The sequence below is a fragment of the Cervus canadensis genome, chromosome 26 (genome assembly GCF_019320065.1).
Source record: "Cervus canadensis isolate Bull #8, Minnesota chromosome 26, ASM1932006v1, whole genome shotgun sequence".
NCBI lineage: Eukaryota > Metazoa > Chordata > Mammalia > Artiodactyla > Cervidae > Cervus > Cervus canadensis.
Window position 1 is genome coordinate 17,476,581 of NC_057411.1, and position 25,126 is coordinate 17,501,706.

Below are 25,126 nucleotides of genomic sequence, written 5' to 3' on the forward strand. Positions count from 1 at the left end.
AAGAAATTAACAAAAATATAACTCAGTAAAACAAAGACAGTGGAGATTAGTGGTTAAAGTACAAGGTATAAAATCATATTATATAGATCTCTTAAGTAAATTATATAGTTTGAATTTCAGCTCAGCCATTTATTAGCTCTGTGACCTTGTTTAAGTTATCTAATCTTTTTTAAAAAGACTTTCATCTGTAAAATGAAAATTATAATGCCACTAGATGACCATAGAGTTGTATTTATTTTCAATTTGCTATATGGAAATATCTTAGAGGATTCATGATGCAAAGAGAGTGTTTGACAAATTTGACTATATTTGTTTTATGTTGATACTATAAATGTTAATGCAAGTTAGCTAGAGCTTAGCACAGAGGTATTATAAGGCACAGTATTTCATAGCAAGTGCTCAATTTTGATGCTGGCTTAATTTTAAAAACCACAAGACAGTTGTTACAATAAAAAGTTTTCCCTTCATTTTTCTTCATGATTCCCTCCAATTTTCTTAAACACAAATTTTTTAATTAATTTTGACAAATATATTGCTAGTCCATATAAACACTATAAGAAGGAAAATTCCATAGGATTGCTATTCTGATTTCATGATGGTATTATTTCTAATGGTTTTCTTTCTTTAATTTTTGTGTATTTATTTTAAGTTCTGCACCCAGTTATAATAGATGTGTGGTAGAGTCTCTCCACCACACACACACCAACAAGCAAATCTCTGGACACTATAGTGGCATCCTATAATTTGAATCAATTCTGACACTATGTACCTGGAGAGAGCATCAGGTTCCACAAGTTAAATGTTTTATCCTATAAACCTGCTCTTCTCCCCCACCCCCCGCCATCTTCTGATGCCAGTTTCAGGTCTAAGTTCTCATCTGCACTTCTAACCAATTGGCCTCAGAGATTCCCATAACCCTTCCCTTGGGTTCAATTAATTTGCTAGTGCAACTAACAGAACTCAAAGAAACATTGTACTTAACTACATGTTTCTGTAAAGAAAAACAAACAAACAAACAAACAAAAAACACCTTTTAATTGGAGTATATTCAATTAAAAATGTGATAGCTTCAGGTGACTGCAAAGGAACTCAGTCATGCCTATGCAAGTATCCATAACAAGTTTCCTAAAAAGGAATATAATTCAGGAATAGCTAGATGGATGAGATACGAAGGGCAAAGTACAGGGAATAGTCACAGAGCTTCCAGGCCCCCTCTCCAAATCTACACCAGCCTCTCTGAACCCCCTCCATTGGGATTTTTATGAAAGCTTCATTACTTGGGCATGATTGAATAAATCACAGGTCGTTGGAAATTGTTTCAATTTCCAGCCCCTTTGAAAGTTCCAACCCTCTAATTACAGCTTGACAATCAGCACCGATTTTTCAGCTAGGTCTAGAATTCACCGCATTAACAGGAAAAAAAAAAAAAAAACCTTTATGCCGTTATCACTTTAAAAATTTCAAGGGTTTTAGAAGCTTAGACCAGAAAAAGGGGACAAATAAAATACATATATATTTTATTATAAATCACAATATAATAGCATCCTAATATATTTTGATGAATTTAAAAGGAAACATGAGCTAGAAACACTAAAAAACATGTATTGCTTAAAAATTTCTAAATAAAAAAGTAATAAAACTTTTGTTTCAAATAAGGATCCAGAGTATTTATGGTGAATTATCTAAAAAAACTTCATCAAGTGTTTGGTATGTATGCTTACCTCAGTCAGACTCTTATATAGTAATTTGCCAATTATGTATAAGTGTTGATATAGACTTTGAAAATAGGTTTTGATATAACATTGAATAGTAAATGTTATATGATCTGTTACTTAAAAAAAGATTGAATTTCATGTAATACTCTTGAAAATCATTGGAATTTATATGCCATCCACCTTTAAAGCTAGTTTTAATTATAATGATGGTAGAGTGTGGTGTATAGAGACATGAGGGTGAAAATCACTGATGTTCTCCAGGAGAGACTTCAAGATACAAACAAAAACAATGATTACAAATGTTAATGGATAGAGAATATGCAGCGAAGTCCCAGAAGAAGAAGTGAAATAAGCAAAAGTATATATTTGTGTGCATATGCATATATATAATTTATAGTTTTATATGTACCTCTTATTCAGGAAAGTCATTGATCTTTCTCCTTAGTCTTAACAGCTAATATTATAATTATAGTTTTCTTCCCCCTCATCTTTTCACCAGTCTGATTGTTAATTACAGTGTCGCCAGGGTGACCTAAAAGGTGACATATACCAAAGCAGAATTGAAAAACATTAACCTTAGAAGTGGATGATAGTCATTTTATAGAATGAGAAAAACCCCAGTAAAGTAAGTTCTAAAATAGAGCTAAGAAAAATATTAAACTGACACAAGTCAGAGAGATAGGAGGAAGACAAAAAATCAAGATCAATTTCCAGTAGTCATGTATGGATGTGAGAGTTGGACTGGGTGCTGGGTGCTGAAGAATTGATGCTTTTGAACTGTGGTGTTGGAAAAGACTCTTGAGAGTCTCTTGGACTGCAAGGAGATCCAACCAGTCCATCCTAAAGGAAATTAGACCTGAATATTCACTGGAAAGACTGATGCTGAAGCTGAAACTCCAATACTCTGGGCACCTGATGAGAAAAACTGATCAATAGAAAGTACCCTGATGCTGGGAAAGACTGAAAGTGGGAGGAGAAAGGGACAACAGAGGATAAGATGGTTAGTAAGCTCAGGGTGTTGGTGATGGACAGGAAAACCTGGCGTGTTGCAGTCCATGGGGTCACAAAGAGCTGGACATGACTGAGCAACTGAACTGAACTGAAGAGAACAAATGTTAGAGATAAAAGACATACAAGGGGAAATTTTCCTTTCAAGAAATCTAGTCTTCTGATAAGAGATATAAATATATATAATTTTCTTTACAAAATTAACACACATTCCTATTATAACACTAAGACCTAGAAATAACCAGCATTTGAAGTATCTTAATAAAAAATCACTTGGTGTCAGAAACATAAGTGACTGGAAAAAATATTATAGCTAACACTGTAGTTATCAAACAACTGTATATGTAAAATATATAGCTACACATGTAATATGTATTTTTATTGTTTAAATAATTTATGAATTTTAATAAATGATGATACTAGCAAATTTTAAAATATGTTAAAAGGATGAAATATTAAGGTGATCAACAGATCACTCTTTTTTATAATTATGTATACAGTCACTTCCCAAGTCAAGTTGGCCTTAGGAAGAATCACTGCAAACAAAGCTAGTGGAGGTGATGGAATTCCAGTTGAGCTATTTCAAATCCTAAAAGATGATGCTGTGAAAGTGCCGCACTCAATATACCAGCAGATTTGGAAAACTCAGCAGTGGCCACAGGACTGTAAAATGTCAGTTTTCATTCCAATTCCAAAGAAAGGCAATGCCAAAAAATGTTCAAACTACTGCACAATTGCACTCATCTCACATGTTAGCAAAGTAATGCTCAAATTTCTCTAAGTGAGGTTTCAACACTGTGTGAACAAAGAAATTCCAGATGTTCAAGCTGAATTATGAAAACACAAAGGAACCAGAGATCAAATTGGCAACATCCATTGGATCATCGAAAAAGCAAGAGAGTTCCAGAAAAACATCTACTTCTGCTTCATTGACTATGCTAAAGCTGTTGACTGTGAGGATCACGAGAAACTGGAAAGTTCTTCAAGAGATGAGAATACCAGACCACTTCACCTGACTCCTGAGAAACCTGTATGCAGGTAAAGAAGCAACAGTTAGAACTGGACATGTAACAATGGACTGGCTCCAAATTCAGAAATGAGTATGTCAAGGCTATATATTTTCACCCTGCTACTTTAAATTATATGCAGAGTACATAATGCGAAATGCCAAACTGGATGAAGCACAAGTTAAAGTCAAGATTTTGGGGAGAAATATCAATAACCTCAAATATGCAGATAACACCTTCCCTATGGCAGAAAGAAAAGAGGAGCTAAAGAGCCTTTTGATGAAAGTGAAAGAGGAGAGTGAAAAACTTGGCTTAAAACTCAGCACTCAAACAACAAAGATCATGGCATCCAGTCCCATTACTTCATGGCAAATAGATGGGGAAACAATGGAAACCATGACAGACTATTTTCTTGGGCTCCAAATCACTGCAGATGGTGATTGCAGCCATGAAATTAAAAGCCATTTTCTCCTTGGAAGAAAAGCTATGACCAATCCAGACAGAAAGGCAGAGACATTCCTTAGTCAACAAATGTCTGTATAGTCAAAGCTATCATCTCTCCAGTAGTCATGTATGTGAGAGTTGGACCATAAAGAAAGCTGAGCACCAAAGAATTGATGCTTTTGAAGTGTGGTGTTGCAGAAGACTCTTGCGAGTCCCTTGAACTGCAAGGAAATCTAAGTAGTCCATCCTAAAGGAAATCAGCCCTGAATAGTCATTGAAAGGTCTGATGCTGAAGCTGAAGCTCCAATACTTTGGCCACCTGATGAGAAGAACTAACTCATTAGGAAAGACCCTAATGCTGGGAAAGTTTGAAGGTAGGAGGAGAAAGGGATGACAGAATGAGATGGTTGGATGGCATTACCAACTCAATGAACATTAGTTTGAGCAAGCTCTGGGAGTCGGTGATGGACAGCAAAACCTGGTGTGCTACAGTCCGTGGGATTGCAAAAAGTCAGACATGACTGAGTGACTGAACTGAACTGAATACAGTCATATATTGTTGGATTTAGCAATATTTTTTAGTGAATTAAGCATAATTTAATTGACATCTAGATATGTCTCTGTCATGTAATGTGGAAAAATGGTTTTGTGTTTCTGTACTTTATAAACTGAAGACTAATACTTTTTTGAAATACATTCTAATAAATGCAATATTTTATGGAGATTCTTAAAGTGACGGATATACTTTTAAACGAAGGGTAATTTTGAAAAAAGTAGGAAAAGTTACAATTTATTTAAAGCTATTAAAGTTTAGAGCTGTTCTTTGAAAAGTAATAAAAATAATAGTTTTCAAGAAATCCTTAAGTGTATATGTGTTACTACCTTCAATATAGGTATTAAAACTAATCATATTGTCATACTGTCCAGTCATAAAACTGGATATTTCTAGAAGTTTTCACAAGCTACTACACCTCACTTTCCTAATTACTAGAAAGAAGTTCTAGACAATGTAAATGTAGCGTGTGCTCAGTTGCTCAATTGTGTCCAACTCTTTGCCATCCCATGGGTTGTAGCCCTCCAGGCTCCTCTGTCCAGAGAATTATCCTGGCAAGAATAGTAGAGTAGGTTGCAATTTCTTCCTTCAGGGAATCTTCCCAGTCATAAATTGAACCCACGTCCCCTGAATCTTCTGCATTGGCAGGCAGGTTCTTTACCAGTGAGCCACCTGTGAAGACCACATAAATGTAGTGGTGGTTTAGTCGCTAAACCATGTCCAACTTTTTGCGGCCTCATGGACTGTGTGTGACCTGCTAGGTTCCTCTGCCATTGGATTTTCCAGGCAAGGGTACTGAATTGGGTTGCCATTTCCTTTTCCATGGGATCTTCCCCACCCAGGGATTGAACTAGGGTCTCCTGAATTGCAGATAGAACCTTTACCAACTGAGTCATGAAAGAAGCCCATACATAAATTTAGAACTGGATCTAAAATTTTGTTGACATATAATTATGTCTATATGTAGATACAGACTAACATAAAAATAGTCACAGTATCACACATCAAGGTGACTGCATATTCTTTCTAAATATACATTAGTTTATGATTAATTTCCTTGTTTTCAGACAATAATAGAAGCAATAAATTTATACTATCATTATTAAATGAAATAATTTTGTCATATCTTTCTACTTTATAGTAAGAAAAGTATTTCTGAAGTGTCTTCACACTTATTACTGCAATTCAAACTTTCTGAAACCACTTTACTAGATAAAATTACTAAGTCTTTCCAAGGATGGCAATTCAATTGCTAGCTTAATAAAACAACTGCATTTAGAATCTAAATAAACTGGAGATACTTATGGAGACAACCAGGACAACATCTTTCACATACACTATGTAAGATATAAATTTGGAGGGTCAATAATTTATAAAATATTGGCATAAATATGAAGAGAATTTTTAATTACTAACCTAAAAGAGAATTAATCCATTATAGATCTCTGCACTTCTCTTGCTTTATTCTTTTCCTCTCCACTATATAATTTATTTTGTTTCTTTTTAACATGTCCAAATCTGACATGTCTTTATGGTAAAATATCAGAACTCACCTTCTTCTAGAATTTTAAACTGGTTAAACCTGTTTTCCCCTTCATGGATCACAGCCTTGTTATGGCGAAGGGGCTTGTGTAACTCTGAAGCTATGAAACATGCCATGTAGGGCTACCAAGATGGAGGGGTCAAAGTGGAGAGTTCTGACAAAACGTGGTTCACTGGAGGAGGTATGGCAAACCACTCCAAGATTCTTGCCGTGAGAACCCCATAAACAGTATGGGAAGGCAAAAACATATGAAACCAGAAGATGAGCCCACTAGGTCAGAAGGTGTCCAGTATGTTACTGGGGAAGAGCAGAGGGTAATTACTAATAGATCCAGAAAGAATGAAGAGGCTGCGCCAAAGCAAATGATAGTTGTGGATGTGCCTGGTGGTTAAAGTAAAGTCCAATGCTGTAAATAACAATATTGCATAGGAATCTGGAATGTTAGGTCCATGAAACAAAGTAAATTTGGATGAAATGGGAGATGGCAAGAGCAAACATCGACATCTTAGGAATCAGTGAACTAAAATGAATAAGGATAGGCGAATCTAATTCAGATGACCTTTATATCTACTACTGTGGACAAGAATCCCTTAGAAGAAATGGAGTAGTCCTCACAGTGAAAAAAAGAGCCCAGAATGCAGTACTTGGGTAAAATCTCAAAAACAAAAAAATGACCTCCATTTGTTTTCAAGGCAAGTCATTCAACATCACAGTAGTCTAAGTCTATGCCCCAACCACTGATGCTGAAGAAGCTGAAGTTGATCAGTTCTATGAAGACCTACAAAACCTCCTAGACTAACACCAAAAAAAAAAAAAAAAAAAGTCCTTTTCATCATATAGGGTTGAAATACGAAGGTAGGAAGTCGAGAGATTTCTAGAGTAGCAGGTAGGTTTGGCCATGGAGTACAAAATGAAGCAGTACGAAGACTATGAGTTCTGTCAAGAGAACACACTGGTCATAGAAAGCACACTTTTCCAACAACACAGTAGACATCTCTACATATGGACATCACCAGATAGTCAGTACAAAAATCAGATTGTTAGATTGTTTATATTCTTTGCAGCTGAAGATGAAGAAGTTCTATACAGTGAGCAAAAACAAGACTTGGAGCTGACTGTGGCTCAGATCATGAGCTTCTTATTGCAACATTCAGTCTTAAATTGAAGAAAGCAAGGAAAACCTCTAGGCCATTCACGTATGACCTAAATCAAATTATTTATGATACACAATGGAGGTGACAAATAGATCCAAGAGATTATATCTGATAGGCAGAATACCTGAAGAACTATGGATGGATATCCATTACACTGTACACAAGACTGAAACCAAAATCATCCCAAAGAAAAATAAATGCAAGAAGTCAAAGAGGCTGTCTGAGGAAATTTTGCAAATAGCTAAAGAAATAAAAGCAAAAAGCAAGGGAGAAAGGGAAAGATATACACAACAGAATGCCGCATTCCAGAGAATAGCAAGGAGAAGTAAGAAGACCTTCTTGAATGAGCAGAGCAAAGAAGTTGAGGAAAATGATAGAATGGGAAAGACTGGAGGTCTTTTAAATAAAATTGTAGTTACCCAGTGAACACTGCATGCAGGGATGGGCATGATAAAGACAGAAACAGTAAGGAACTAGCATAAGCAAAAGGGATTAAGAAGAGGTGGCAAGAATACACAGAAGTACTATACAAAAAACCTCTTGATCTGGATAACCCTGATGGTGTGGTCATTCACCTAGAGCCAGACATTCTGGAATGTGAAGAACTAAAGACACTCTAGATGAAAATGAAAGAGGAGAGTGAAAAAGTTGGCTTAAAATTCAACATTCAGAAAACTAAGATCATGGCATCTGGTCCCATCACTTCATGGCAGATAGATGGGGAAACAGTGGAATAGTGAGAGATTTTTGGGGCTCCAAAATCACTGGAGATGGTGATTGCAGCCATGAAATTAAAAGATGCTTACTCCTTGGAAGGAAAGTTATGACCAGCCTAGACAGCATATTAAAAAAAAGCAGAGATATTACTTTGCCAACAAAGGTCCATCTAGTCAAAGCTATGGTTTTTCCAGTAGCCGTGTATGGATGTGAGAATTGGACTATAAAGAAATCTGAGCACTGAATAATTTATGCTTTTGAACTGTGGTGTTGGAGAAGACTCTTGAGAGTCCCTTGGACTGCAAGGAGATCCAACCAGTCCATCCTCAAGGAGATTGGTCCTGGATATTCATTGGAAGGACTGATGCTGAACCTGAAACTCCAATATTTTGGCCACCTGCTGAGAAGAACCAACTCATTGGAAAAGACCCTGATGCTGGGAAATATTGAAGTCAGGAGGAGAAGCGGACGACCCAGGATGAGTTGGATGGCAATCACTGACTCAATGAACATGAGTTTGAGTAAATTCCAGGAGTTGTTGTTGGACAGGGTGGCCTGGGGTGCTGCAGTTCATGGGGTCACAAAGAGTTTGACATGACTGAGTGACTGAACTGAACTGATTACTTACAAATCCAGTTTTGGTGATAGAATTACATCTGAGCTATTTAAAATACTAAAAGAAGTTCTTGTTAAAGTGTTGCACTCAATATGTCAGCAAATTTAAAAAACTCAGCAGTGGCCACAGTACTGTAAAAGGTCAGTTTTCATTCCCATCCCAAAGAAGCATAGTGTCAAAGAATGTTCAAACTACAGTACAGTTGTGTTTATTTCACTTGATACTGAGGTTATGCTCAAAATCCTTCAAGTGAGGTTTCAACAGTATGTGAACAGAGAACTTCCAGATGTATAATCCAAATTTAGAAAGAGCAGAGAAACCTGAGATCAAATTGCCAACATTTGTTGGATCATAGAGAAATTTTCTAATGTTTCCAGTAAAACACCTACTTCTTCTTCACTGATTACACTAAAGCCTTTGACTATGTGGATAACAACAAACTGTGGAAAGTTCTTAAAGAGATGGGAATACCAGACCACCTTACCTGTTTCCTGAGAAACCTGTATGCTTGTCAAGAAGCAACAGTTAAAACTGAACATGGAATAAGTGACTGGTTCCAAACTGGGAATGGAGAATGTCAAGGTGACAAGTATACTGTCACCCTGTTTGTTTAATTTAAATTCAGAGTACATCATGCAAATGCCAGGGTAGATGAATCACAAGCTGGAATCAAGATTGCTAGGAGAAATATCAACAAGATATATCTTTATATAGATATATATATATAGCATATATAGTATATATAATATATATTATAGTATATATATACTATAATATAATGTAATTGATATACTATTTGCAATATATGATATATATTCATATATATATGTATTATATATATAGAATCTTCTTCATGAGAAAATTTTTGAGGGTTAATGAGAAATTTTCTGTCTTCATTTATTCATTATACTTATCATAATGTCATATACACAAAGTATTCAGTAAATATACTGCATCTTTCCTGAAAGAAAATAATGAAATAATTTTTCCTAGTTTACTCAAGTATTTTTTTAATTGATATATTAAATTATGAGCTTTAAGTAGCTTTCTGAAAAGAAACATTGTTCAAATAAATCTAGAAGTATTGAAAATGCTCCTTTGCAAAATCTATAGAATGTGAAACACCAAAAATGAATTCTAACGTAAAGATTGGAACTATGGACTTCGGGCAATAATGATGTGTCATTGTAGGTTCAGGGGGTATAACAAATGTACCCTTCTGAATGTTATGGTGGAGAATGCTGCCCATGGTCTTCTGTGTTTGTCCAGCATAAAAAATCCACTTGCAATGCAGGAGACGAGGGTTTGATCGCTGAGTCAGGATGATCCCCTGGAGGAGGAATGGCAACCCACTCCAGTATTCTTGCCTGGAAAAATCCCGTGGAGAGAGGAGCACATGGGATCCCAAAAAGTCAGACATGACTGGGACTGAGCGTGCATGCTGTCCATGTGCGGGGCAGGGGTACACTGGAGCTCTGTGTACTTTCTGCACAATCTATGGTGAATCTAAAAATGCCCTAAAAATGAAGTTTATTAAAAATTGTTAACTAGTAAATTATAGGCTTAAAGCCCAACATTCAGAAAACTAAGATCATGGCATCTGGTCCCATCACCTCATGGGAAATAAATGGGGAGACAGTGAAAACAGTGTCAGACTTTATTTTGGAGGGCTCCAAAATCACTGCAGATGGTGACTGCAGCCATGAAATTAAAAGACGCTTACTCCTTGGAAGGAAAGTTATGACCAACCTAGATAGCATATTAAAAAGCCGAGACATTACTTTGCCAACAAAGGTCCATCTGGCCAAGGCTATGGTTTTTCCAGTGGTCATGTATGGATGTGAGAGTTGGACTGTGAAGAAAGCTGAGCACCAAAAAATTGATGCTTTTGAACTGTGGTGTTGCAGAAGACTCTTGAGAGTCCCTTGGACTGCAAGATCAAACCAGTCCATCCTGGAGGAGATAGGTCCTGGGTGTTCATTGGAAGGACTGATGCTGAAGCTGAAACTCCAATACTTTGGCCACCTCATGTAAAGAGTTGACTCACTGGAAAAGACCCTGATCCTGGGAGGAATTGGGGGCAGGAGGAGAAGGGGACGACAGAGGATGAGATGGCTGGATGGCATCACTGACTTAATGGGCATGAGTTTGAGTAACTCCGGGAGTTTGTGATGGACAGGGAGGCCTGGCATGCTGCGATTCATGGGGTCGCAAAGAGTTGGACACGACTGAGTGACTGAACTGAACTGAGTTATAGGCATCATCACTATGTTAACAATTATAGGTAAACTAATCAAAAAGTTATAAAACTAAAAATTAAACAGATTTCACACACACACACACACACACTATTATTATTATAAATAATAATAGTACTTCCCTGGTGGCTCAGACGGCAAAGCGTCTGTCTACAATGTGGGAGACCTGGGTTCGATCCCGGGGTTGGGAAGAAATAATAATAGGATATCTATTAATGAGGAAAGTCTAGCCATTAATAAAATTAAATAACAACTCAAATGCAATTTTTAAGTATTCCTATGTGATAGATATTTTATCAGTATAAATACATGAAGTTAAAAAATGCTCTATGTTTGCTTAAATATAAAGAAATACCTTATATTGATTAATCACTTTCACATAGAGGATGTGTCTTGTTAGAATGGAAAAGTTCGAATAAACTTTGGGTTTTGAACATTAAAGTGTGAGTTAAAGAGGTAGATATGAAAATGTTCATGATGAAGGGGTGTTTAGCATAGTATTATTTCTGAGTTCCATGTAAAAATATGATTTCCACATACTCTTTCCATCATAATATTGAACTTATAGGTAAATCTGAACCAATTTGAGAAAAAGACTGTAATACAAATTCAAAATTATATATAAAACTTACATGCTTTGTGAAATTTCTGCTTAACATCATGAATGGTAGATTTTTGTGTCACCTGAAAAATAGAGAGAGTGATTAAGAAAAAGTATTCATTTGTTTGCTTCATATTCATTTAATAAGAAAACATTTGTTTAATATGTTTAAAATATAAAATAAGTACAAAATGCCTAGCTTTTTTGTTTAGCTCTCTAGTCACTATATATCTGATGATTTTGAAACATTGCCTCTTTAAGGCTTTTGCCAAAGTTTTTTTTTTTCCCATTTATTTTTATTAGTTGCCAAAGTTTTGTATTTACATATAACAACAATAATGTAATGATGATGTCATCCAAATTTTTATTTCAAAATTTATTTTTATTAATTTTCTCTGCCTGTGATATTCAGTTTCTGATTTCCAAATTGGTGGGATTATCAATTAAAACTATGAATTAATTCAAAAGAAATAAAGTAAAAGACTTATCAGAGGAATCCAGGGATATAAAATTTATTTACACAAACAAAAGAGATATTTACTTCAGAATATCATGTAGAAAAACAAAATATCACAAGCCTCATAGTTATGTTTTTAAAATTTTCACCCCCCCCATAGGACCACCAAAAATCTGTTAGATATATTTTTTGATTCTTTAAGGATATTATTATTTGGTCCTAATCTACAGAAATTAAATCTTTCCAATCTTAGGAAAGGGCTTCCAGGTGGCACAGTGATAAAGAATCCACCTGCCAATGCAGGAGATGCAAGAGACACAGGCTCTATTCCTGGGTCAGGAAAAGCATTTGAAGTAGAAAATGGCAACAACAACAAAAAAGGAGAAAAGTGTGGCAGAGGATGAGATAATTAGTTAGCATTACCAACTCAGTGGACAAGAATTTGAGCAAACTCAGATAGTGAAGGAGAAGGAAGTCTGGGGTGTTGCAGTCACAAAGAGTTGGACATGACCTAGCAACTAAACAATAACTACAAAAATGTTAGAAAAGAGAATAAGGGAAAATGTTTCTTCATCTAAATAGGAAAATTCATTAGGATAAGAGTTTTATCAAAACACCTCAAACCATCACAGTACTTTCTGACTTTCTGACTCAGTCCCTAGCCAGCTTGCAAACTGAAATTCCCCTGCTTCTGATTTCTCATTGGTTTATGATAAACTCAACAATCCTTCAAGATCTGTGTCAAAGACATTTTCATGTTCATGCAAGTCAAATATATTTCCTTTCTCTAAACAAATATAGAATATTGTGTACATGGTTTATTTTAGTTTTTGCTACATTAAAATCTTCTCATGGCTATTTTGGGAGGATAACATGAAAAAATTAAAAAGTGTCCAAAAGGATGATACATAATAATATTAATATTCTAGGCAGTTGTTATTGAAATTATTGTATTTAATATTGCATTACAAATCAAAAGCATAACAAAGAATACATTTATTTTACTATATTTCATTACCTCCTGTAACCAAGTGTGACAAATCATTCAGAATTTTTTATTTCTTCTATGTTTATAGTTTAATAAACCAGAAAGTTTCAAGCACTGAAGAATGATATTTTTTCCATTTGTGTTATGCTTTAAATTCAAAAGAAACCTAAATGATTCTGTTAGTGTGAAATTTTAAGTTCTTCATATCATTGTCTTTTCTAAATGTTGGAAAATATTTGAAAATTTTAGAGAGGATAACATATATTTATATGCTTAAATATATCATGTCTTAATTTTGATTATTAAACTTTGATTTTTGAATTATATTTTTATAAAGGTGATGGTTTGTTTTAACAATATTCACTCCATTATTTCGTTGTTATTTAATAACCATAAATAACATTAAATAACAAAGCACCATTATATGTTGTGGCCTCTGACAAATATGCCTAATATCCACGTACCATTCTCTAGAGTAATAAATATTTGTTCATCAGTCTTTTCAAGAGCCATCTATTTAAAAACATAATGATATATAATATAGTAATAATTTTCATGATTAACAACTCCTCAGGTAGGGTTCACTGTAGGCTCAGCTCCAGCTATTTGAGGGCACATAATACCCCATGTCCAAGGTCAGGGGTGGCGGCCGACACGAGCTATCCCACATCCAGGGTCAGGGGCGGCGGCCAAGAGGAGCAACCCCACATCCAAGGAGCAGCGGCTGCGCAGGGGCAGGAGGGCCGATGGGAGCTACTTCATGTTCAAGGTCAGGAGGGGCGACTTCGTCCAAGGTAAGGATCAGCGGCTGCACTTTACTGGAGCAGCCATGAAGAGATACCCCACATCCAAGGTAAGGGAAACCCAAGTAAGACGGTAGGTGTTACGAGAGGGCATCAGAGGGCAGACACACTACAACCATAATCACAGAAACTAGCCAATCTGATCACAGGACCACAGCCTTGTCTAACTCAATGAAACTAAACCATGCCGTGTGGGGCCACCCAAGACGGATGGGTCATGGTGGAGAGGTCTGACAAAATGTGGTCCACTGGAGAAGGGAATGGCAAACCACTTCAGTATTCTTGCCTTGAGAATCCCATGAACAGTATGAAAAGGCAAAATGATAGGATACTGAAAGAGGAACTCCCCAGGTCTGTAGGTGCCCAATATGCTACTGGAGATCAGTGGAGAAATAACTCCAGAAAGAATGAAAGGATGGAGCCAAAGCAAAAACAATACCCAGTTGTGGATGTGATTGGTGATAGAATCAAGGCCCGATGCTGTAAAGAGCAATATTGCATAGGATCCTGGAATGTTAGGTCCATGAATCAAGGCAAATTGGAAGTGGTCCAAATAGGAGATGGCAAGAGTGAATGTCAACATTCTAGGAATCAGCGATCTAAAATGGACTGGAATGGGTGAATTTAACTCAGATGACCATTATATCTACTACTGTGGGCAGGAATCCCTTAGGAGAAGTGGAGTAGCCATCATTGTCAACAAGAGTCCAAAATGCAGCACTTGGATGCGATCTCAAAAATGATAGAATGATCTCTGTTCGTTTCCAAGGCAAACCATTCAATATCACGGTAATCCAAGCCTATGCCCCAACCAGTAATGCTGAAGAAGCTGAGGTTGAACGGTTCTATGAAGACCTACAAGACCTTCTAGAACTAAGACCCAAAAAGGATGGCCTTTTCATTATAGGGGACTGGAATGCAAAAGTAGGAAGTCAAAGGAGTAACAGGCAAATTTGGCCTTGGAGTACGGAATGAAGCAGGGCAAAGGCTAATAGAGTTTTGCCAAGAGAACGCACTGGTCATAGCAAACACCCTCTTCCAACAACACAAGAGAAGACTCTACACATGGATATCACCAGATGGTCGACACTGAAATCAGATTGATTATATTCTTTGCAGCCAAAGATGGAGAAGCTCTATACAGTCAGCAAAAACAAGACCGGCAGCTGACTGTGGCTCAGATCATGAACTCCTTATTGCCAAATTCAGACTTAAATTGAAGAAAGTAGTGAAAACCACTAGATCATTCAGGTATGACCTAAATCAAATCCCTTATCACAGTGGAGGTGGGAAATAGATTTAAGGGACTAGATCTGTTAGACAGAGTGCCTGATGAACTATGGATGGAAGTTCGTGACATTGTACAGGAGACAGGGATCAAGACAATCCCCATGGAAAAGAAATGCAAGAAAGCATAATGGCTGTCTGAGGAGGCCTTATAAATAGCTGCAAAAAGAAGAGAAGTGAAACACAAAGAAGAGAAGGAAAGATATTTCCATTTGAATGCAGAGTTCCAAAGAATAGCAAGGAGAGATAAGAATGCCTTCCTCAGCGTTCAATGCAAGAAATATAGGAAAACAACAGAATGGGAAAGGCTAGAGATCTCTTCAAGAAAATTAGAGACACCAAGGGAACATTTCATGCAAAGATGGGTTCGATAAAGGACAGAAATGGTATGGACCTAAAAGAAGCAGACAATATTAAGAAGAGGTGGCAAGAATACACAGAAAACCTGTACAAAAAAAAAAATCCTCATGACCCAGATAATCACGATGGTGTGATCACTTGCCTAGAGTCAGACATCCTGGAATGCAAAGTAAAGTGGGCCTTAGAAAGCATCACTACGAACAAAGCTAGTGGAGGTGATGGAATTCCAGTTGAGCTATTTCAAATCCTAAAGGATGATTCTGTGAAAGTGCTGCACTTAATATGCCAGAAAATTTGGAAAACTCAGCAGTGGTCACAGGACTGGGAAAGGTCAGTTTTCATTCCAATCCCAAAGAAAGGCAATGCCAAAGAAAGCTCAAACTACTGCACAATTGCACTCACGTCACATGCTAGTAAAGTAATGCTCAAAATTCTCCAAGGCAGGCTTCAGCAATACATGAACCACGAACTTCCAGGTGTTCAAGCTGGTTTTAGAGAAGGAACCAGAGGAACCAGAGATCAAATTGCCAACATCCTCTGGATCATTGATGAAGCAAGAGAGTTACAGAAAAACATCTATTTCTGCTTTATTGACTATGCCAAAGCCTTTAACTTTGTGGATCACAACAAACTGTGGGAAATTCTGAAAGAGATGCGAACACCAGATCATCTGACCTGCCTCTTGAGAAACCTGTATGCAGGTCAGGAAGCAACAGTTAGAGCTGGACATGGACCAACAGACTGGTTCCAAATAGGAAAAGGAGTACGTCAAGGCTGTATATTGTCACCCTGCTTATTCAACTTATATGCAGAGTACAACATGAGAAACGCTGGGCTGGAAGAAGCACAAGCTGGAATCAAGATTTCCAGGAGAAATATCAATAACCTCAGATATGCAGATGACACCACCCTTATGGCAGAAAGTGAAGAAGAACTAAAGATCCTCTTGATGAAAGTGAAAGAGGAGAGTGAAAAAGTTGGCTTAAAGCTCAACATTCAGAAAACTAAGATCCTGGCATCCAGTCCCATCACTTCATGGCAAATAGATGGGGAAACAGTGGAAACAGTGTCAGACTTTATTTTGGGGGGCTCCAAAATCACTGTAGATGGTGATTGCAGCCATGAAATTCAAAGACGCTTACTCCTTGGAAGGAAAGCTATGACCAGCCTAGACAGCATATTAAAAAGCAGAGGCATTACTTTACCAACAAAGGTATGTCTAGTCAAGGCTATGGTTTTTCCAATAGTCATGTATGAATGTGAGAGTTAGACTATAAAGAAAGCTGAGCATTGAAGAATTTGGTGCTTTTGAACTGTGGTGTTGGAGAAGACTCTTGAGAGTCCCTTGGACTGCAAGGACATCCAACCAGTGCATCCTAAAGGAAATCAGTCCTGAATGACTGATCCTGAAGCTGAAACTCCAAGGTTTTGGCCACCTAATGTACTTCCCTGGTGGCTCAGAGGTTAAAGCGTCTGCCTCCAATGCAGGAGATTCAGGTTCGATCCCTGGGTTGGGAAGATCCCCTGGAGAAGGAAATGGTAACCCACTCCAGTATTCTTGCCTGGAGAATCCGTGGATGGAGGAGCCTGGTAGGTTACAGTCCATGGGGTCGCAAAGAATCAGACACGACTGAGTGACTTCACTTTCACTAATAGGAAGATCTGACTTATTTGAAAAGACCTTGATTCCGGGGAAGACTGAAGGTAGGACAGGAAGGGGACGACAGAGGATGAGATAGTTGGATGGCATCACCTACTCAATGGATACGAATTTGAGTAAGCTCCGGGCATTGGTGATGGACAGAGAAACCTGGTGCGTTGCAGTCCATGGATTCACAAAATGTCAGATATGAGTGAACTACTAAAATGAACTGAAATGAATCTTGTGTATACATGCTAGTGGTACTAACATTCTATGAAATCCTTGAAGACAATTACTTGGTGCATTGTAGTTTGTGTTTCAACGTGTAGCATACCATATAGAATATAATAAAGTGTTAGGTCACTTTTGTTGAAGTGTAAAACAAAGCTATGAGCAAAAATTTGCATGAAAACAGAAGCCCCTTGACCTGAAACAAAAAATCTCTCACAAGTAGATTACTATGGAAAAACTATATGCTTTATTTTTCAACCCAGCTACAGTAAATGCCAATCTTCTAACTTGGCATATACACATTTTTGCCCCTGAATTTATAGACTTCCAAGACTAAAATTATGCTACCCTGAAAAAAACCTACTTGTGGAAAGTGGGTTATCATTTCAAGCTTTTCACAAAGTTTTAAATTTAATTTTTTTATTAAGCTACATTTAAATTTTGGTTGTTAAAAAAAAAGCTGCTGACTTTGAATAAGTCTTTGAGAATTGCCCTTTTCTAGAACAATTTTAGTCAAATACAGCAGAAAAATATATGATTAACCATGAAATGATTCAGATAGTAAGTGTTGCTCAATTCACCAAAAAATTGTGCTTGGTCGACTCTTTCAGTACTTTAGTTGTATTCAGAGCATAAAAAGAGGAAACTATGATCATTAATAGAGCATATAAGACTTTCTGATTACTAAATAAATGCCTCTGTAGATTCATTAAGAATTTTTTTTCATAATAATTTCTACTTTAAGCCAGTTTAAACAACAGGGACCAACTATCTTTGCAATAATACATTCATTTTTGTAAATCACAATTAATTGTCCTGTTGGGATAAAAAAGTATTCTGTCATCTGAAATTCTAAAATTCTCTTCATCAATCTTTCTTTATAATCAGAGTGACTTAATCTTAAAATATTAAGTACACAAGGTAATTGATGTTTGTTAGTTGAACCAAAAATTTTTACCTAAATTTCAACTAATCATAGTTGAGTTTTGTGTCATCATTACTTTTTTCAACATTTAAGTTGATGGACTTAGGAAAATATTTTCACATTAAAGTGCAATTTAAGGTTTGCTTGAATTTCCCCCTTGTGAAAATACTGCAGTATTTTACAAAATAATATTTTTTAACTATTACTACTTTTTGAAACTTTGAAAGTGGCAATTCTTTTACTGTCTGGGCCACCAGGGAAGCTCTTTATATACTACAGTGGGTTATTTTTAAAAAGGTCTTGCAGTGCCAAAAAAAAAAAAAAAGTATATATACATATATGTATTTCAGATTTTATTATCATAGCAAATGGTTCTTTATATGTCACAATAGCACATTTTGTCAATTATTTTTAAAACATAAAAATAAGCATTAATATAGAAATTATTTAAAATTTTCACCATGGAAAGTTTCAAAAATATATTCTTCTGAATAATTTTCTTTTAAAAAAATACTTAGCTCCCAGTAAATTATGTGTAGATATAAATTTTACCTAGAATTATAGCCTAGATATTATGTATTTTCTCATTACATATACAAATATATCATATGTATAGTAAATATAAGAGTAGAAAGAAAATTATGGTTGAAAATATGACTTTGAGTATCTGATTTTACTCTATATAACTATTATATGATTATAACATTGCAGACATAAATGCAGTGTCAATAACCACTCCAAAACTAACATCTAATTTTTGTAATCCTTCAATAAAATTAAATATCCTTTAGTGACTAGAATATTCATTTATAGTGTCCATTACCAAGCCATTTCATTTCTATTTAATATGAAAATAAGTCTTTATATATTATGTACTGAACAAAGGGCTATTTCTACACATTCTTTTCTGCCTTATAGCTTGATATTCTAACATATGGAAAATATGAAAGATAGTGTAAAATAGCAACTAGAGTTTGATGCCCCATGAAAATACAAAAAATAAATAAATAGAAAGAAGTGTTTCATTTTATCAAATTAGAAAATATTGTGTTGGATTTTAAAACCACAGTTTTCCATGATGAATAGCCTTTCTGGAATATTTTTTAGAATATATGTTTTATTACCTAAGTGAGAATATTTTAGGACTAAAGGAAACCATAAAGACAAAAGAATTATAAGCATATTTATGAAATTAATGTTTATGATTATTTCTTAAATAATTGATTATGCTTTCCTACTGCAAGTTTGTGAAGTCAAAATAATCCTTGCACTCAGGGAAGTTTGCACTTAACACTGTATTACTGAAATAAGGAAGCCTAAATCATGTGTAAATGAAGTGGTTTCTCCATACATATTGGAAGACTTTTTCAAATAAAATAGTTATCACCTATGAGAAAATTAAATAATAATTTAAAAAATCTATTATAAAAGCTAGTGATCAAGTAGCAATTATATTCATTTCCAAATAATCAACACATATCACTAATGAAAATTAACTATATGAAGAAAACATTTAGCAAATGATCGATATTCTGTTACTTACTGATTAATTATTCAGCCCCATAATCATAGGAAAGAAACTATATATATATAGATAGGTATATGCATTATCCAAATTAATTTATATTTATTTCTTTGACAAAGGTTATTTTTCCATAAATACAAAAATTCTACATCAATATGCAGAAGAATTGATGTTTTTGAACTATGGTATTGGAGAAGACTTTTGAGAGTCCCTTGGACTGCAAGGAAATCTAATCAGTCCATCCTAAGGGAGATCAGTCCTGGGTGTTCATTGGAAGGACTGATGCTGAACCTGAAACTCCAATACTTTGGTCACCTGATGCAAAGAGCTGACTCATTTGAAAAGACCCTGATGCTGGGAAAGATTGAGGGCAGGAGGAGAAGGGGACCACAGAGGTTGAGATGGACATGAGTTTGAGTAAACTCCGGGAGTTGGTGATGGACAGGGAGGCCTGGTGTGCTGTGGTTCATGGGGTCACAAAGAGTCGGACAGAACTGAGCGACTGAACTGACCTGAACTGAACTACAGTTCATCAAACGTAAATTCAAATAAAACTAAAGGGGAAATAAAATGTCTATATGATATATTTTAAATCTAGTTTGAATTTTCTTTATTACAATCTGAAATGTTTCAGGGCCACATTTAAGTGATATAATTGCCTAATAATTATCAGAGTAAAATTCTTGGAAACAGTAAGGATTTATGTGCTTAGTCACTCAGTCGTGTCTGACTCTTTGTGACCCCATGAACTGTAGCCTGCCCGACGCCTCAGTCCATGAGGATTCTTCAGTCAAGAATATTGGAGTGGGTTGCCATGCCCTCTTCCATGGGGCCTTGACAACCCAGGGATCAAACCCAGGTATTCCACATTGCAGGCAGATTCTTTACCTTCTGAGCCACCAGGGAAGCCCAAGGATTTATAGTCTTTCAAAAAAATTTTGATAAAATATAGTTGGTTATCAGTTTTTGATTTGCAGTGACAATGACAAAGACATTTACCAAAGTTGCTTAGCCTTTAGTGGTAAAAGGAAAAGATGATGTTTATGAATACTTATGAATACTTTAATAAGTATTGCCGTGAAATGTACATTGAATAAAGTCTTAAATATAGTGAAAATACCAATGGAAGTGATAAGTAATAATGAGTCCAGCATTAGAAGTATCAGTCTGTGTTGTTTATATGTATATATGCTATTTATTGGTAATAAAAGTACACATTATTCTCTACTATTGTGCTGTGATAAGAACAACGACAACATTTTGCAAGTCCTCCCATCGAGAAGTAGAATTATTGCCCTCAATGTTAAATTTAAGCCAGCCTTGCTATTTGCTTTAACCAAAAGCATGTGTTGAAAGTGAGACTGTGCAAGTCATGAAGCTACGATTCAAGAGGCCATGTATTTTCCATTCTTTCTGCTAACACCCTGATCAGCACCTTGTAACAGATCGTAAGTTAACTTCCCCTCTGATGACAGACACATGGCCCTGTTGCACCTTTTCCTAGAGCTCACTCCCAGATCAGTCACCTAGCTTCCTGGCAGTGAGCTGCAAGTCTTTGCCAGCCCAGCAGACATCATCAGAACTGTTGAACAGCCGTATGCTACACTCCCAAACAGAATAATGAGGTAAATAAATGGCTTTTGCATTGCTAAGTTTTAGAGTATTTGCTCTCCAGTGTTAAAGAGCTATTAAAAACATTAATCATGTAAGAGGACAAGGAAAAGAAATACATAGCTCAATTATTTCATTGTATAGGTTACAGACATTTAGAAGAGTGATGTTTACTTTTTACAAGTTTATATCAGGTTTGTAAATCAACTGAGATATTAACTCTGCTGTATATATATATATATTTTTGCTTTTTTTCTACTGACGATGTTAAAGAGACATGTAGATTAATTTTTAAAAATACACTTAACAGTCAAATCCTATATACAAAAAATGAAAGTAATATGGTACCACTGTGAAGTATGCCATGTGTTTGTTTTTATAATAAATCTAAAACTATTCTTGACTCCCATAAATATTTAACCTTAATATTTAAGATTATTTGCTTTTGAAAGCTGCACAAGGCACTAAAACTGAATTTCAGCAAAAGCTAAAGCAACATAATACCAGAAGCAATAACAAAAACAAAACAAAAAATGTATAATGCATAATATCTTAAGATGTGAGATATATTACCTTGAGATTCAAGGAAATCCCCATTTTAAGATTAATAGTATCTCTTGGAAAATGAGTCATTATGGGTAAGCTCATTTCTGAAAGCATAGGAGTTCATCTACTTCTTTAAACATCAAATATGTGAATCTATCCAGTTTGAATACTTTTATTCCTAAATATATTATATTTACTGCCATTTCAAAAGGAAATGGAAATCTTCGGTGAATTAGTTATGTTTAGCAAATATTTGTTGTATTCTTCATTTTCACTTCTTTAGAAAGTGATGTTTGTTGTGTTGGACTTGGCTCTTTGACTTGCTTTGGACAATGGACTGTGGAAGAACTGGACGGTGTCAATTTCGAACATTAGAAATCACCCCATTTATGTCACTTTTATAGCAATTAAAACTAAGACACCCCCTCTCTGTTCACTCTACTTGGAAATAATGATAACAACAGTTGCTTCATCAGCCTGGTTTTGTGGAACGGAGAGCTCAGAGCACAGTCGTAGCTCATCCAGGTTGGCATGCCATGAGTGAGGATGAAATCTTCATTACTGTCTATTATTGGTTATTTGGAGTCATTGCTTAGTCTGGACTGAAAATTGCTCTATATACATTCAAAAAGTGGCGTGAATGTCTTTTAGATAACTAGATTAAACCTACTGGTATGGAAGGACATTATATCTTATAACCTTGATAGATAGATAGATAGATAGATAGATGTTTCCAAAACATCAAAAGTCACTTCACATTTTGAAGTGATTGTCATAAATGTCTTAATGACTACACAAGTTTTATACTACATTTTTTAAAATATAAAGAATGTGAAATGAGTTTCAAGCAAAAATAATTAGGGAGGAAACCTATCTTTAGAAAGTTAACATTAGTAATTAATTCTTTGACATTAAACTACAGAGATAGCTGCTACAAATTTTTCTGCATCATTGGCTCACTATAAATGCAACTCATAAATGCTACTATAGAATGCTGGCCACTGAAAGTAATCACATTACTTTTCAAATTTCAGTGTGTATTGCATGTTCAAGGACCAATTTATCTACAACAATTAAACAAATTCATAGTTTATTTCATTTTAGAACAATGAAAAATTTATTGTTTAATGTGCCCTGAAAATCTGAAAAATGTTTGATGATTAAAGAATCATGAAGTTTCAACACCTTCATTACATCACATTATATTACATCCTGGGTAAAGATAAGACATTCTTTTATCTGGAAAGCTGGTCTAATGCATTCTCATGACTTCTAACGCCAAATATTTTCCTAATCCTCAGAGGTATATCTCCCACATATCTTGGTTCATAGCTGCAAATTTACATACACAATTGAATATATAACACATCTACATGGATGTCTGACAGTGATCATAATTTTAAGCATCCAGAACTGAATGCTATGTCGGTTAAGCCAAAAACTATTTCTACCCTAATGACACCAATATTCAAATGGTCTTTCAAACAAAAAATACTTTTATAAACCATGAATTTTCAACTTCATTATCTGAGAAATCACAGAGTTCTATTGATCCAAACTACTCTATTGATTGTTTAGAATCATCCCCTTCTGCTGACTATTACAGTTATTATCATCTACTATAAATGTATTCAGTTCAGTGTCTCAGTCGTGTCTGACTCTTTGCGACCCCACGAATCGCAGCACCCCAGGCCTCCCTGTCCATCACAAACTCCCGGAGTCCACTCAAACTCATGCCCATAGAGTCAGTGAGGCCATCCAGCCATCTCATCCTCTGTCGTCCCCTTCTCCTCCTGCCCTCAATCTCTCCCAGCATCAGGGTCTTTTCAAATGAGTCAACTCTTTTCATGAAGTGGCCAAAGTATTGGAGTTTCAGCTTCAGCATCAGTCCTTCCAATGAACACCCAGGACTGATCTCCTTTAGGAAGGACTGGTTGGATCTCCTTGCAGTCCAAGGGACTCTCAAGAGTCTTCTCCAACACCACACTTCAAAAGCATCAATTATTCGGCACTCAGCTTTCTTCACAGTCCAAATCTCACATCCATACATGACCACTGGAAAAACCATAGCCTTGACTAGATGGTCCTCTGTTGGCAAAGTAATGTCTCTGCTTTTTAATATAGGTTGGTCATAAGTTTCCTTCCAAGGAGTAAGTGTCTTTTAATTTCATGGCTACAATCACCATCTGCAGTGATTTTGGAGCCCACCAAAATAAAGTCTGACACTGTTTCCACTGTTTCCCCATCTATTTCCCGTGAGGTGATGGGACCAGATGCCATGATCTTAGTTTTCCGAATGTTGAGCTTTAAGCCAACTTTTTCACTCTCCTCTTTCACTTTCATCAAGAGGCTTTTAGTTCCTATTCACTTTCTGCCATAAGGGTGGTGTCATCTGCATATCTGAGGTTATTCATATTTCTTCTGGCAATCTTGATTCCAGCTTGTGCTTCTTCCAGCCCAGCATTTCTCATGATGTTAATATATTAGGTACTTATTAAACATTCACTGAAGAAATTAATGTCCCATGGATAAGTTGAATATCAATTTGTTGAATTATATGTATAATAAAATATAATATTTTTAACTTTTTTACAGTTTTGTGCATGTGTTTATTAAAATATTTTATTTAAATTTTTCTTGGGCTTATTGATGTATAATTGGCAAGTTAAATAATAAGATATTTAAAATATATAACATGATTTGATATACACATATGTTATTAAAAGATTTCACCCATAAATTAAATAAAACATCCATTATCTTACATATTTACCATTTTGTTTTGTTTTGGGTGAGAACACTTAAATTCTACTCTCAGCAAATTTCAATTATACCATACGATAATATCAGCTATAGTCGTTATGCTGTACAATAGATCCTCTGGCCTTATTCCACTAATAACTGAAAGTTCATACTCTATTAACAATCTCTCTTTATTTCTCCCAACTCCCAGCCACCAGCAATCACTGTTCTATTCTGTTTCTGAGTTCAACTTAAATTTATTTTTTTAACATATAAGTGATACTATGCAATATTTACCTTTCCTATTTGATTTATCTCACTTAGCATTATGACCTTCAGTTTCACCCATGTTGTTACAAATGACAAAATTTCCTTCTTTTTAAAGGCTAAATA

At 35.6% G+C, this 25,126-nt stretch overlaps 1 protein-coding gene and 1 non-coding gene across 2 annotated transcripts in view; one reads left to right on the forward strand and one right to left on the reverse strand.

Moving 5' to 3' along the window:
* TECRL (trans-2,3-enoyl-CoA reductase like) overlaps positions 1–25,126 on the reverse strand; it is a 140,507-nt gene that overhangs the window by 87,140 nt on the left and 28,241 nt on the right. Inside the window, exon 2 of the mRNA XM_043448400.1 lies at positions 11,648–11,699. Within this exon, the coding sequence (XP_043304335.1) occupies positions 11,648–11,699 (52 nt within the window). The remainder of the gene's footprint in view (positions 1–11,647; positions 11,700–25,126) is intronic.
* TRNAW-CCA lies at positions 16,958–17,029 on the forward strand. The gene has a single exon. It is a non-coding gene; the product is annotated as a tRNA-Trp (tRNA).